This window comes from Tachypleus tridentatus, chromosome 7, assembly GCF_004210375.1.
Source record: "Tachypleus tridentatus isolate NWPU-2018 chromosome 7, ASM421037v1, whole genome shotgun sequence".
NCBI lineage: Eukaryota > Metazoa > Arthropoda > Merostomata > Xiphosura > Limulidae > Tachypleus > Tachypleus tridentatus.
In genome coordinates, this window is record NC_134831.1 from 61,741,821 (window position 1) to 61,756,269 (window position 14,449).

The 14,449-nt window shown below is 30.4% G+C and overlaps 1 protein-coding gene across 2 annotated transcripts in view; it reads left to right on the forward strand.

Annotated features, from left to right (window-relative positions):
* The first annotated feature begins 1,315 nt into the window (after nucleotides 1-1,315).
* Nucleotides 1,316-14,449, forward strand: part of Cad74A (cadherin 74A) — a 98,243-nt gene continuing 85,109 nt past the window's right edge. Inside the window, exons 1-5 of one of the 2 annotated variants that reach the window (XM_076512038.1) lie at nucleotides 1,316-1,526; nucleotides 5,285-5,410; nucleotides 8,016-8,105; nucleotides 13,166-13,365; nucleotides 13,997-14,086. In XM_076512038.1, the coding sequence (XP_076368153.1) occupies nucleotides 5,341-5,410; nucleotides 8,016-8,105; nucleotides 13,166-13,365; nucleotides 13,997-14,086 (450 nt within the window). In that variant the 5' untranslated portion in view covers nucleotides 1,316-1,526; nucleotides 5,285-5,340. Of the gene's footprint in view, nucleotides 1,527-5,284; nucleotides 5,411-7,079; nucleotides 7,188-8,015; nucleotides 8,106-13,165; nucleotides 13,366-13,996; nucleotides 14,087-14,449 lie in introns of those variants that run through there. The other variant, XM_076512039.1, reaches the window with a different exon arrangement.

Genomic DNA, 14,449 nt, shown 5'->3' on the forward strand with positions numbered 1-14,449 from the left:
AATACACGATAAATAAATATATTTTCATTTGTTTATATCGCGATTTCTGTTTTACTTAAATATATAGTTTTTATTTTAATCAAGACGAAATACCCGTCAGTTGACGGGAAATGTTTAAATTTAATTAGAATAACGTAAGTTTAACAGTAATAATATACTTCAAAGTAATAACTTAAGCATAAACTTATCTCAAAAATTTTAAATTGTAGCAAAGCTTTTTAATAAATAGCATTTACAATTTACTTTCCGTATACCAACAAATATATAAATTTAGATTATCCCACCTTTGAACATTTCACAGTTCTTTGACCGGGAAGGAAACGCAGTCGTTTGAGAAACAATCCAGCAACTTTCGTACTTTGACCTTGAATAATCCCTTTAAAATATTCGACGTCGTGTAAAGCGTCAATCTGTCAAGATTGACTCCACAGTTCAAGAGTAATCAATTAATAGGGTTAAATTTAATTTTGATCACCTCAGGATGTTCCCCGTTGTTTATAGTGTTGACATATAAATTTTAATTAAGATTGGCCCAATAGGCTCGGATGATTTGGGGTACAAACAAACATACATTTTATCTTTACGTATAGATGATAGACCTATTTCACTCTTGCAGAGATTTTTACTCGGTTGATTTATTAAAATTTACATTCAATCCTTAAAAAATAAAGAAGACAGCCCTTTTAGCTAGCCTGAAATGGGGAAAGTGGAACATACTTGAATAGAGGTAATACTTTACGTATGATTGATTAAATTTGCAAATGACAAAACTTTTCTTTTTTTTTTTAATTTCGCGCAAAACTACTCAAGGGCTATCTGCGCTAGCCGTCCCTAATTTAGTAGTGTAAGACTAGAAGGAAGGCAGCGAGTCATCACCACACACCGCCAACTGTTGGGCTACTCTTTTACCAACGAATAGTGGGATTGACCGTTACATTATAACGCACCCACGGCTGAAAGGGCAAGCATGTTTGGTGCGACGGAAATTCGAACCCGTCGTCGAAAATGATATGAATCACAGTACTGTCACCAATACAGGAAATCTCGTACGTTTCGACAACCGCGTGTTACATAATACGAAAGTTAACTTCAACAGCAATATACAAATCATTAAGGGAATTAATTCTACTACTAAAATTATATTAGTAGTAGTAGTAAAGTACTAGTTAATTTACACAATGCAAAGAGTAACAATTTCTACGATTTCTGTGTGAAATGGCATAATACGAAAGGAGGGGGTGGGAACGTCTCTAAACCTACTACCTTAGCAGAGATTGGCGGAGCAACAGGTTTACCTCGCGGCGAGGGCAACGACTGGGTCGGGCTGGTAAAAGTTGTCTGCTTAGTTGTCTTAGGCTTTCTTCCTGTTACGAAAGTTTCGGTAGATTTTGGACCAACTAAAATAATGTTTTTTGCTTATTTAAAAATTGTTTATTGAATCCTTATTCAATTCTGAGACGTATATAGATGTAATGGAGGAACATTTGATAGGACGCTAGGTTTTAAATAATATTACACAGTCACAGGTAAGACTTTTTGCCCTGTTGTGATTCTTAGTGAACGCATGCCAACTCACCACCTCATTTCTTGATAAGATGGCGACTTGATTCTTGTAGTTAGAAACTGCAATTTTCTCTCTCTCTCTTTTTTTTTTTTTTTGTATTGTTAGTGATGACTGGCGTCTTATTTTTTGGGTTTTAGCGCGTGAAAAGTAGATAAAGTAATTTCGATGAAATCTGAATTGTTTAAAAACCCTTTATAGAAAGGTCAAGGCTGGTGCTGTTGTATGATGTTAGAAGAGTATAATTTCTTTTAAAGTTAAATGTAAGGTAATTTGTATAATTTATTGCTACTATTTTAACAGCGTTACACTGGGCAAAATTTCACTTAGTACCAGCCGTAAAGAGCTAACTAATATTTTAAAAGACAAAAAGTAATAAAATGGAAGATATTAGTTATTTGATATCTGAAAATTCATACAACTTTACAGGTATGAATTTGTGAAAAACGCCAAAGAAAATAAAATTAACATATATTTGACCAAAATATCAATATAAGCAAATAAAACTGATATCAACGAAGTCGCGTACTTGAATATGATTATGTATCGGTAAAAATATTGGAAGACAAAGTACCCAAATAAAAATGGTGATTGAAAATTTTATACTTATGATTTAAAATTATTTTTAGGCGTAAGTTCACTTTTTAGACATATTACACTTTGTCGACTTATCGAAAGTTTCAAAAACAACAGCCTGCCGACTTGTACAATATTTTCTGAAGGTTGAATATAAAGAATGAAGTCAAGTTTACATAAACAGATAATTATTTGTCCAAATTGAGTATTTCAATTAGAATAAATACTTCTCTTGAAATGACGTTGCAGTATCAGTACCAGTGTAGTTGAACTTGAATGTATGATAGAAATGGGTGATTTGGCTGTCAAACTGCTTGATTAAAAAAATAAACAAGTTTCGTTAGCTGCGAAGAAAGTGTGTTTCTTTTAAACAATGCCAAATTTCACATTGTTCATTAGTTTCGATTCTTGATTTATATTTTTTGAATAGCAATACTGCAGTGTTTCCAAGAGGAACTCGTATTTTGACATGTATAAGGGCTTGATATGCTGTTTACCCATTTATATTTAGTTTGCATTGTATTGTTTTAGAAGTTTTCGTAAAAAATATGCGAAGACACCTGTTAGATATAATGGCTGTTTCCGTGTGAGTTTAATGTGCAAGTTATGATTTGAATAGTTATGTAGCGCGAATATGAAGTTATTTTTAGAAGCGATAGTTTATCGCAGGCTTCTTTTCGTAACTGTTTACAAATCGTACGTTGTATAGTTAGTCTAAACTTTTAGATTTTCCTAGTTGTTTTAATTGTAGTATCTCGTAGTGCGTGGAATGTTCTAGGCTTCTGAGCTATAAGTACGCGTCCAAAATGTAGTTCGAAATAGTTATATAGCTAGACTACGTGATTACAAGTTTAGCCATAATGATTGTTTAATGACGATTTTTAAAGTTAAGTCATCACAGATTGTAATAACAGAGTAGAGAAGAATAACTCATTTTGTCAATTATATTCTGAAGTGATAAATCAGAACTTGAACGAAAAAAAGAGTTTTTTGAAATCTCTGGATACAGTTGTGTTAACCAAAATTTGTGTATGTGTTTGACTTGCTTTAACAAACTATTTTAAAACAAGTGGACTGTGTGCCTTTGAATGTGATGGATGTATTTAAGTTAAGGAAGCAAAGAGGGAAAACTTTTAAGTATTTAAATAAGGACTGGCTTTGCGTGTTTTGTTTTTTTTCGAGGGTTTAATTTAATGGATAAGACAGCACAGATGGACCTAAATATCCCTTGCTATCCTTTAAAGCCATGTTATATTATTTAAATAATTCAAAACTAGCGTATTGGTGTTTTTATTTTCTTGTATCGTATTAATAATGAATTTTATTGCTGAGTTTCTGGAGATGTAATATGTATTATAAACGCTAAAACGCCTACCCGAAACTAATTAATTAACAAAAAGTAGCAAACAGTTTTCGCACTGTAATCACTGTATGTTGTGAAAGGGCGTGTTTTTTCGTTAAAAACACTTAAGGAAATGTAGGTGTTCGGCATATAAATCGAAACAAGAGAAATCTGATGCCACTTGTTGATTTCAATGACTTTCAAAGCATCCAGCTGATAAAACAATGCATTCCAATTTTTATAAGTTGAATGTTAATTAGGTATACTGAATGCCATGTTAATTGTTAGTTTCTCTTTAAGTACGTAGCTCATTCTTATTAGAAATTAATATGCGAGAAGTTTTACTTTTGAAATAATCTCTTAAAATATGTATTATAATAAAACCTTTTACTTAAAGATAGATATGAGACCTTAAAAAAAATAGACAGTTATGATGGGTTTACAACAGCGTTATCATATAAAAATAAACACGATAAAGTATCTTTTACATTTTAGAATAAATACTTCAAAGTTTACCTAATGTTTTGTAAACTAGTCTCATTAACAACAGTATAAATATTGCCACTGCAGATAAAATTCAATGTTCAAATGCATTTATTAAATGTTTAAAAATGTTAAAATAATCTATTTGGCTTTGAAACTTTTTAAATTGCGAGGAAACAGTAATAAACGCGTATAAATACAGTGATATCTAGAAATATCATTAATACGTCATGAAACATCTAAATGTTTTTAAATGAACTCCAAACGCTATTTCAAAAATTACCCAAAATGAATTTCTACTTATTTGTTAGGGAAGGAGAGATTTAATTATGGAAGATGGGCGTGGCCAGTGGTTAGCATACCAGATTGTGAATCAGAGGGTTCATTTCTCTTGTCCGTTACCTGAAAAAACATCACTCCTCACACTTTGAGGCCATGGGTGTGTTATAAGAGTGACGATTAAATCCACTATTCAGTTAGAGCATGTCATTAACTTTTGGCTTCTTTCATCTATTTTATCAGTTTAACTTTAGGAGTTGCTAGTACATATAGCTCTTCTGTAGCATTGTAAAAATATCCTGAACAAGCTGATAATAAACATGGTATTCTTGTATGTCTTGTCTGATTTATTAACAGCTGATAACTATTGATTTATCAAAACTCTCGAAAATCCATGCATAGCTTTAGTTTAGTTGAAGACTGTCTTAACAGTTTGTTTTTTTTACAGATGTGTTATTAAAATAATAAAGAAACTCCAGAAAGTTACATGATGTAGCATAAAGTGTTTAAGAAACAAGAAATATTTTGACACAATGAACTTCACAGTCAGCAGTGAGAATGGAGTAAATCACGATTGGCTTAGAATATAGGAAATTTGGTATATGAACTTTATCATTTGACTAGTTAAATTACACTTTGCAATTTCAAGTTATGTTTGAAATATTCTGACTTTGCATGAATATCCGAAAAGATAAACCAGTTATTAAAGAAATATGATAGTATAACGTGTGATGAGTGAGTGAACACTTCTAATTACAGTTATTCTTAGTAGCTTGCAGTTAGCATCTGTAGTGAGGTAACCAAACTATGTGATTTAGCACTAGAAGAAAAAAAAAAAGAAAAACTAGAAGATATTATTAATTAAAAGAGATTAAACTTAAACTCGTGTATTATTTTCATTATAACCTCTAAATGTTATTGGTGTTTATTATCCAGCCATTATTAGGACTAATAATTATAAAAGATGAGAACGGTATCCAATCTTTCAATTTCATGATATTGTTTTAAATTTGTATTTCAAACATATTGTTTTCACTAATTAGGATACCAAAAATTTCGCCGAATTCCACGAATTATTTTTTAAGGAAGCAGGTCGTTGATGTATAGTGCCATGAAGTTGTACGTGGACACAATCTTCTCATTTTTCATCCTTTTCATCGTCACGTTACGTAAGTTCCCTCGTAGGAAAGCTGCTAACTGTCTTAATATTTTTTTATATTTCCTATTTGTTTCCTTTAAGTTGCACTTGTGAGCAGCAGTGTAAATAAAATAAAAACATAAAAAGAAACTGTATTAAATGTTCATTTTGGAATATAATTGATGTGCAATATATATTTGTGGTTGTTGCATTTTCACAGCATTTCCTTAATGCTTTTAAGAATTTTAATTAACTAGAAGTTACTGTAAGATAAATCAGAAGTTCAACAACAATGTTAATTTTATCAACGTTAAGTATGTAAATATGTTATAATATTTGAATTCATTTTAAAAGTTTACAGCCTCCTGTGGTCATAAATTCGAATTAGAACTAACCATAAAACTGGAGTATTCCTGTGGTTGATAACCGGAAATAAGTAGGTTCAAAGGCTTATTACTCGTCGTGTCCGCTCAAGTAAAATTATAAATAACGTTTAAAGAATAACGGACAGATTTTTTGTTTTTTAAGAAGTAATAAAAATAATGTAATTCTGTAAAGGGATTTGAAAAGGAGAATCCTGTGAATGAAAACATTACAGCACAGAAAGTGTTGTGTAGTTTCATTCAATTTAAGCGAAGACCTTTTCAGGAAGATTAACCATGGATACAAAATTGTGGATCATCGTTGACGATTAAAAAAAAAAACATTTGTGAAGTGTTGAAAACAAACTTCGTAACTAATATAAAAATTGGAAATAATACTAATATAAGTTAATATTTTATCATGTCATGTTTTTTTTATGGATCATAAATGTCAAAGAAAATTATATTGAAAAGTAAGAAATTCAGGAAAAAAGTTGCAGGTACATTTTAAAAAGGCGGGAAGTTTCGTGAAGACGTGATTATAGTTGAGTAATTTTTGTTCAGTTTCTTTTTGCACACTAGAATTTATATTAGGTTGAGGAATAATTCGTGAGCGTTTTTAAATAATTTCATTCAAGCATTACATGCAAGACTATACAATACTTCAATGCATGAACACATTACACCCAAAACATTTATTATGATACTTTATTTCATGTAATACCTAGGTATATAGTATGCATTGTTTTAAACGAAATTGCAAGAAATTAAATGCGAAAAGCAGATGGTGTCGAAAATGCTCGATTTTGTCCACTTGACATTCCATTTAATGAGCTGAAAATGAAAGCAAAAATTAAAGACATATGAAAATCAAACACACCATCTATTAGAGCAAAAAATTATCTACCAAATGATATGAAATATTTTGCGAAAGCGTTTCATTTATGAATATATTTTTTTTAACTTGAAAAAACGCTCGCGAATTATTCTTCAACCCAATATATTAAATTTGTAATGACCACTAATTAATAATGTATTTTAAAAACAACAACAACAATATGATTAAAGTTGTGATAAAATAAAATCAATATAATCCAAACAAACCATTATTTATTATTAAAAATACTTCTTTTAAATATTTCATATTTTTGCAGTGTGTGATGCCATTGCACGTAATTTGTGTTGTCAATGTGTAAAGTCTTGTATTTTCAGTTAATAATCGATTTAATTTTTTTGTTTTATTACATTAATTAGTTTTGGTGTTTAAATGTGACTTTTTTCATATGACATTATTTCTTTTCACCAAAATAAGAAAATTGATACTGTAGAAACAGTACGTGATTCTTGAATTTCATCAAAACCTAAGGAAAAATGAAGAATTGGTCAATTATAAGAATTCCGGGGGTTGGAATAAAACTTGAAGATCGTGTTTAACAGAAATTAAAGGTGTCTAAATTATTTTGTTTTAATACAAGAGTATAACAAACAAAGATGTATTTTAAAAATAAAGTCGGAACACTGAATAAAACGAAAAGTAAAAACAGGTATGCTATAAGTGGTTAAGGGAGTGTAGCAAAGGTATTCAATAAAACGAATCTTTAAAGTGAGATAAAAATAATATAAATAAAGCTTTTTTTGAAAGTGACGCAAAAATCAAAATCTCTTTGAAACATTTCCATCAGATAGGGCGTTCACGGGGTAGGTATTATACAGTAAAGTGAAAGTTTTTTTTCTTGGAAATGAAGTGACAAAGTTAATGAAACGTTTGAAGGAGAGTCGAAAAAATGTCAGAGATGAAATATCCTGAGAGTTCTGTAGAATTTGAAAATAAAGCTGATAAAAATTAATATGGAAAATCTAGCAATGGCAGCAAAAAAAAAAAAAAAATCTAAGAGATAGAAGGGAAAAATAACCTTTTTAACAATCATGTCTTTTGATTTGCTGGTCTTGTGTATTCTTACAATTTCTCAAAACTTCTGTATTCCATAAAAAAACAAAAACGATAACAATGAGAAACTGATAACAATCAGAAGTTTACAGCAAGAAATGGCAGAACCTGGTTGTGTTTAAACTTTATGAATAGTAAATAAATATATATAACATACTTTAGGTTGTTTATCAGTTTACAAACCTTTGACTTAATCAAAGGGGAAGAATGTGATGATGTTGCATTCTAATAATCAAGATAAATTTAATCCATGTAATAACCTATCAAGAAAGAAAGTAAATTTAATAGTTATATTAAGCCATATTGAAATTTTCCTGCTACTTTAGGGTGCAGTCTTGCACAATTCAATCATGCCCCAGAATTTCTCCCAGGAGGAGATATGTCCAAGTTCTCATTACAGGAGGATACACCTGTAGGTAAGTGACAAAGGATCAGTGATACAGTAATCAATTAACTTTCTTCTTAATGGGGAAAAACAAAGTTTAATGAATGAGTTTTTTATGCATACAGTTTGGGATGCTTGATTGACTTTTTTTTGGAGGTAGGGGCCACTTAAAATGTTTTTACAAGTCGGTAATATATATTATTGTATTTTCTTTTGAGAGTAGCTGGTAACTCTAATATTGGTTATTTCATATAAGATAGTTTTATTTTATTTTCATGCCTTGTCTCTCTCCTAGACTTTTTCCACTCTGATATATGTTCTGTGTATATGAGTAAAGTTTTTTGTCAGTTAGTCAAAATAGTCCACTAAGCTGTAATTCAACTATATTGGGAAAAAAAAGAAAGTAATTTGATCTTATTTATAATTTAATTTGTCAGTTCCAGCTTCTTGAAAAGGTGGTAAAAAAAAAAGAGAATTTCCTGTCACGTTTATTGCACATAGGGTTCTTAGATGAACCTGTGGATAATAGGCTGCTTTATAGCCACTCTTGTACTTATAAACTATAATTTTGCAAATACTTTTTAACATTGATGAAATGACATACGTAAATAAGAAGAAATGTTTTTTACACATCATAAACAACATATTAAAGCACATTTCATGCTAAATATTTGTACAAACTGTAGAAGAGATATTTTAATATTGTATAATACAATTTAACCATGAAAACTTTTGTTAAACTAATATCTAGAAAGCCCCTTTGTTAATAAATTTATTCAGATTAAGTATTTTTTGTTAAGAGAATTCATTCTTGTATCTTTTGAATTTTGATGCTGCATTTGTCTGTGTGTGTGTGTGTGTGTGTGTGTGTGTGTTTGTGTGCATGCATGCACTTGTGTGTGTTTGTGACATGTGTTTACTAATAATTCACCAATTAAATCATGTATATGTTTTATATATACAGGATAAAATTATTTTATCTCGGTAAATGCATTAATTTACTGAAGTGAATGTTCTTATTGAATTTTTATTTTCAAGGACATTATACATAAAAGTCAATTATAAAATGACAGTATTTGTAATAATGTATGTACAAGTAAGATCTGCAGGCTGTGATGTCATATGCTTTGTGTTTTATGCATTTCAAGAGAAATGTTAAAGCAGTTAGATGATTTGGTGGTTTTGTTGTGCTAGAAGATATGGAAACTATATTTTCTGCATATCTCTCATGTGTGTCTGTTACTTTTTCTACCTTTCGACCCCTTCACCCACACATTACATCTGTTCTTCTCTACACTGCACCATAGAGTGTATGTTGTATGCTTTATAAACCCATTCATATTATGTTCCATTAAAAAAAAAAACACTTTACATAAATATATAAATACCAGAGTTTCTTGCACTTCCAAGATGAAACCTTCTTATGTAATGAACTTTAGAAAGTGTTATCATGGTTACCTGTATTTTGACCTACTATGCTGTTTACAAGTAAGCAATAACCAATGAATGTAAAAGTATGTCAGTTGTTACTTATGAGCTATTGTTGGACATAATATGCTATTTAATGTATGGTTGTTGTAGTTCTTATGTATGGCCGTTATGAAGGTAAAAGCAACCAGTAAAGATATCTACGTACCACAGCAATTTTTTTTTATGATATTACAAGTTTGCAGAATTGTATAGCTAAGAGTAAGGTATCAATAAAGTTTTCTATACCTAATTATGACAAGCAGGACTACTGTTATTAATTATGTCAATGTAAGCACTGAATTCATTTTTGACAAAATCAAAAGGTATGTAGAAGTGAAGAAAACAGTGTATTTTATCATAGCTTGAACAATTGGTGTTTCTAAAAAGTGATCCTTGTTTAAAGTAAAACAAGTCAGGGCCTCAATAGAGAAATTTAGGCATTTCTATCATATGGAGATCAGTTTGTTGGCTAGAAGTAAAATGGTTACAAGTCTCGCAAAATGTATGTAAGGAAATGGACTTCTTTCAAACCCATAATACAGTTGGTCAGACATCTGAAAAAGGTAGACCAATGCCAGTAACCCTAACATATTTTTTATGACAACATTGATTTTATGCAATCAGTGAACCTTAGATTCCTTACTAAATCAACAGTTTAAAGCACCTACAGCTAGAACAGAAATGCTATAAACAGCCTTCATAAGATTGATCTTTACATCAAATAATCAAAAGTGTGTTTCTGTAATCTCACACTACAAACCAGCTTGAATTGATAATATGAGGGACATCTGTATTGGTCAAATAATATATCAATGAATGTTTTATTCATGTATGAATTATGTTTCATGTTTAAGCCACTGTGTTGTTGGAGAGTGAGGAAAGAGATCCAACTACAATTTTACAAAGGAAGAACATGCATATTATGGTAGAGGTTTACTGGTCTTGGTAGAGACTTATTATTGATAGTTGAAACTAATTTGGACAGTGTATTCATTGAATTTTAATCCAGTTTAATGTATGTAAAAATATGGTGTTTTGAGAAGATACTTGATAACATGATTCACCTGCAAGAAATGCTGATGAACTAGAAGCAGTTGTTATGTAAGAGTGAGTAATCATATACCTTATTAACAAACACTTTCTGGGCATTTGTGGTCAAGATATACCAAATCACATACTTTTTTTTTTTTAAATAAAAGATATCATGGGGGATACCATTCACCTTGATTCCAATGAAAAAAACCAACACAATCTCAGAAGACATTTATTGTTACCTTCGAAAGATCAACTCACACTTACCACAAATATATGGGATGTCCAAACCTCACAAACCTGATTGTCCACTACAGCCCATAATGTCAACTTATGAATAATTTAACTACAACCTTGGTAAATATATAGCGTGGGCATTTTCTAACTATGTAACATCAGCCGGCTCCTTTTTCAAAGATCTTTTAACTTTGAATCTATTCGTAATCAACTAAATAAGAAAGCCTTAATGATCAGTTTGATGTAATTTCCCTTTTTACAGAACTTCCAACCACTGAAGCCTGCAAGATAGCTTTAAAACTTTATATCCATTGATACACATCCCCTAGTAACCAATGAGCAATCCTTATAGATTTCACTACCACCAAAACTAACTTTATGTTCAATAACCAAAACTACTTACAAAGTAAATGGCATAAGTATGGGGAATCCCATGTCATCAGTTCTAGCCAATATTTTTATGACACAGATTGAATCTCAAGTGAACAATTAAGCCTTACACCTACCACTATACTGGTAGATGTATGTTGATGATACAATTGCTGAATTCACATCTACAGAACACACACTTTGTTTTTTCAACCACGTTAACTCGATACACCCAACATTAACTTTACCTGTGAACAGGGAAAAAAATAACTAAACAGCATTTCTTAATCTCAAGATCACAAGAACCAATGCACAATTCAAAACAGAAATCCACAGAAGAATCACTTGTATTGAATTATACATTCCCTGGGACTTGGCACATGAAACAAGACAAAAACTCAACATATTAACACACCCACAAAAGTATGCTCCCCCAATAAAGTTAATAATTAAATCAACAAAATAAAACAACACTTCATCAACATCAACAAATTTCCTCCAAAAATCATTGAAAACAATTATATGCACACACCTAGATCAACAACACAACTAACAATAATAAATCCCAAGATACAACAAACTACAAAACCTTATACTGCTGCATACCATATATTCCTGACATCAGTGAAAAAATAACCAACATTCCAGTAAACACCAAATTTATTCAAAAACCAGGTACGAAAGTAAAGTCCATACTATGTAAAAACTACACTGACAAACACAACATCAACATTATTTATAAATAAAATGGAACATTTGCCACAACTCTGATATTGGATAAACAAGCAGAAAAATGGAAACTAGATTTAATGAACAGAAAAAATAACCCCTTCACACGTTTTTGAATGCTGCAAATCAATTAAACACAACTTTAGAAAACACTTGAATGCTAAGAAGGGAAACAAATATAAAGAAATGCAAAATCAAAGCCTTATTTATAAAGCAACTGAAACCAAAATTAAACCAATATAAAGGAACACCTTTATACCTATGCTAATTAATAACATCTAACTGCAATGCCCCCTGCAGTCCCAGATTCTTTTATACTCTCTTCTCTAAGATGTGCCCGGCAATGGTCATTTGCAATTTCTCTCCCTCTTTTAACCTGAAGATCGTCTAGGAAGGTTGAAACATTGTTTTCTGCTTTATTTGTAAATGTGTTAATACCCATACCAGCCGTTCTGAGATGCATTGCCTTATTTATTTAATAGTAGTAGTTATGCCTTGTCATATTTAGAGTATAAAAGTATTTGAGATCACCTGTTAATAGTTTTGAGCAATGTATTACACTTGAAAACAGGAAAATAACATATTTGATCTTGTGACATTCTTTACACTGTTTTTGCTTGTTTTAGCTTTGTATATTTGAAGACCCATCTTTCTCATGAGAATGAGAACCAGAATCAGTAGTAAGATGAAATCCTGGAATCCAAATTAAAAGCATGTATTTCAAAACTCTATTGTGGCATGAGTTTACAGCTAACTGTGTTCTGTATCTATAAAATAAGATCATAATGCCTCTAACATCAATACTATGTCAGTGTGTGAAAGTATTCTGAATTTTGGAAGATGTGGCATAAATTTAGATACCAAATATGCTATAAAAGTAAATCACAGAAGTATAGGGTACAAAAAAGTTTCCTCTCTTTTGTGTTTAAATTAGACTACGGCTGTTTATAATTGTGAAGAAAAATGTTTTTTTTTCATGTGTAAGGTGTGTAAAAAGAAATTATCTGGCAACTTGATTATTGTGATAAACTCGTTGTCTATTGGATGACTTATAATATACACATTGCCAAAAAGAGTACTTGAAGTATTAGTGAAACTTTTTGCAGATGTATTTATATTGATGGTAAAAATAATGATATTTTAATACAAAACAAAAGTGAGACTAATGTGTGTGTGTGTGTGTGTGTGCATGCATGCATATTTGAATTTTTGATAACCTTGAAAGTATAAACCAATCACTTATTGCTTCATTAGGTTCATCAATTTATACTCTCCGAGGTCGTGATCCAGAGAATACACAAGTATATTACTATATAAGTGGAGATTCTTTTAGTGTAGACAAAATTACTGGAATAGTTAGGCTTGTACGTCCACTTGACAGAGAAAAAGAAAACGCAGTTGATGTCATTATCAGTTTGACAGATGAAAAGGTTCAAGGGCAGGACCCAAATACAGTAAGATGCTATTTCTGTTTTGTATATATTAATGTCCAGTTTCTCATATCATTAAAACGTTTGTTTTGTTCAGTTCTGTATTAACCCAAGAATAATTATCTTTTCTAAATAGTTCTAATTTATTTTTTAAAAATTAAAAAAATTACAACTAAGTTGTTCTAATTATGTAATAAACTTTAATAATGACCTAAAGATTGTGACTAAGTGTCATTTAAAAGTATTAGATATAAGGTAGTTAACAACAAGTATTTAATTTGTTTACAGTGTTACTTGTTTATATGTTCTTACTATTTTGTTTCACACATTTTTCTTTCAATTGATTTTCCATAAAACAAATTTAAACTTTATTGTCTGCTTATTTTACTTTGAGAATATTTAAGTAGGACAATAAATAATAATTTTAAATGTAATCTACAAGTAAAAACTTATTAGAGGGTAACAGTTGCAATATTTAACTTATTGTTTATTCTGTTGTCGAAGTTACTATCTTATGGAGAGAGCCAAAAAGTAGTTGACAAGGTGTGTATTCATTAAATATAAAAATGATATGTAACATGTATGTGGTTTTATTTAACTTGCAAGTCTTAAAACTTTCAACTGTAGCTGTATATTTTTATCTTAACTACTGCAGATATCTATAAAACGTGAAATCACGATTCTTGACCAGAATGACAACGCTCCAGTGTTTAGAAATGTTCCCTATGCCTTTTTTGTTGATGAGGTAAATGTTCTTATTAATACTTCTGCGTCTAAAATGAAGAAAATCACCTATTACTTTTAACTGTGGTAAGTGTGAAACATAAGTATAAATTGTGCTTAGAACGTTATGTTGCTATCAAGTTGTACTGCTTGTTTGTACTTGCTTTCAATATTTAAGGTTGTGATTAGCTAGCTATTCTTCATAGTTTGATTTATAGGTAAAAGTTGTTTTAATTTTATGAACCTGTATTAGGAGGATGAAAACTGTGTACTGTGGATATACTTGTATGATAATAAGATTTTCAACAGATTATCTTAACATCAAATATGATTGTGAAATTTAATGCTTATGTTCTTCTTTTACAGTTTATGTAACAACAAAAAA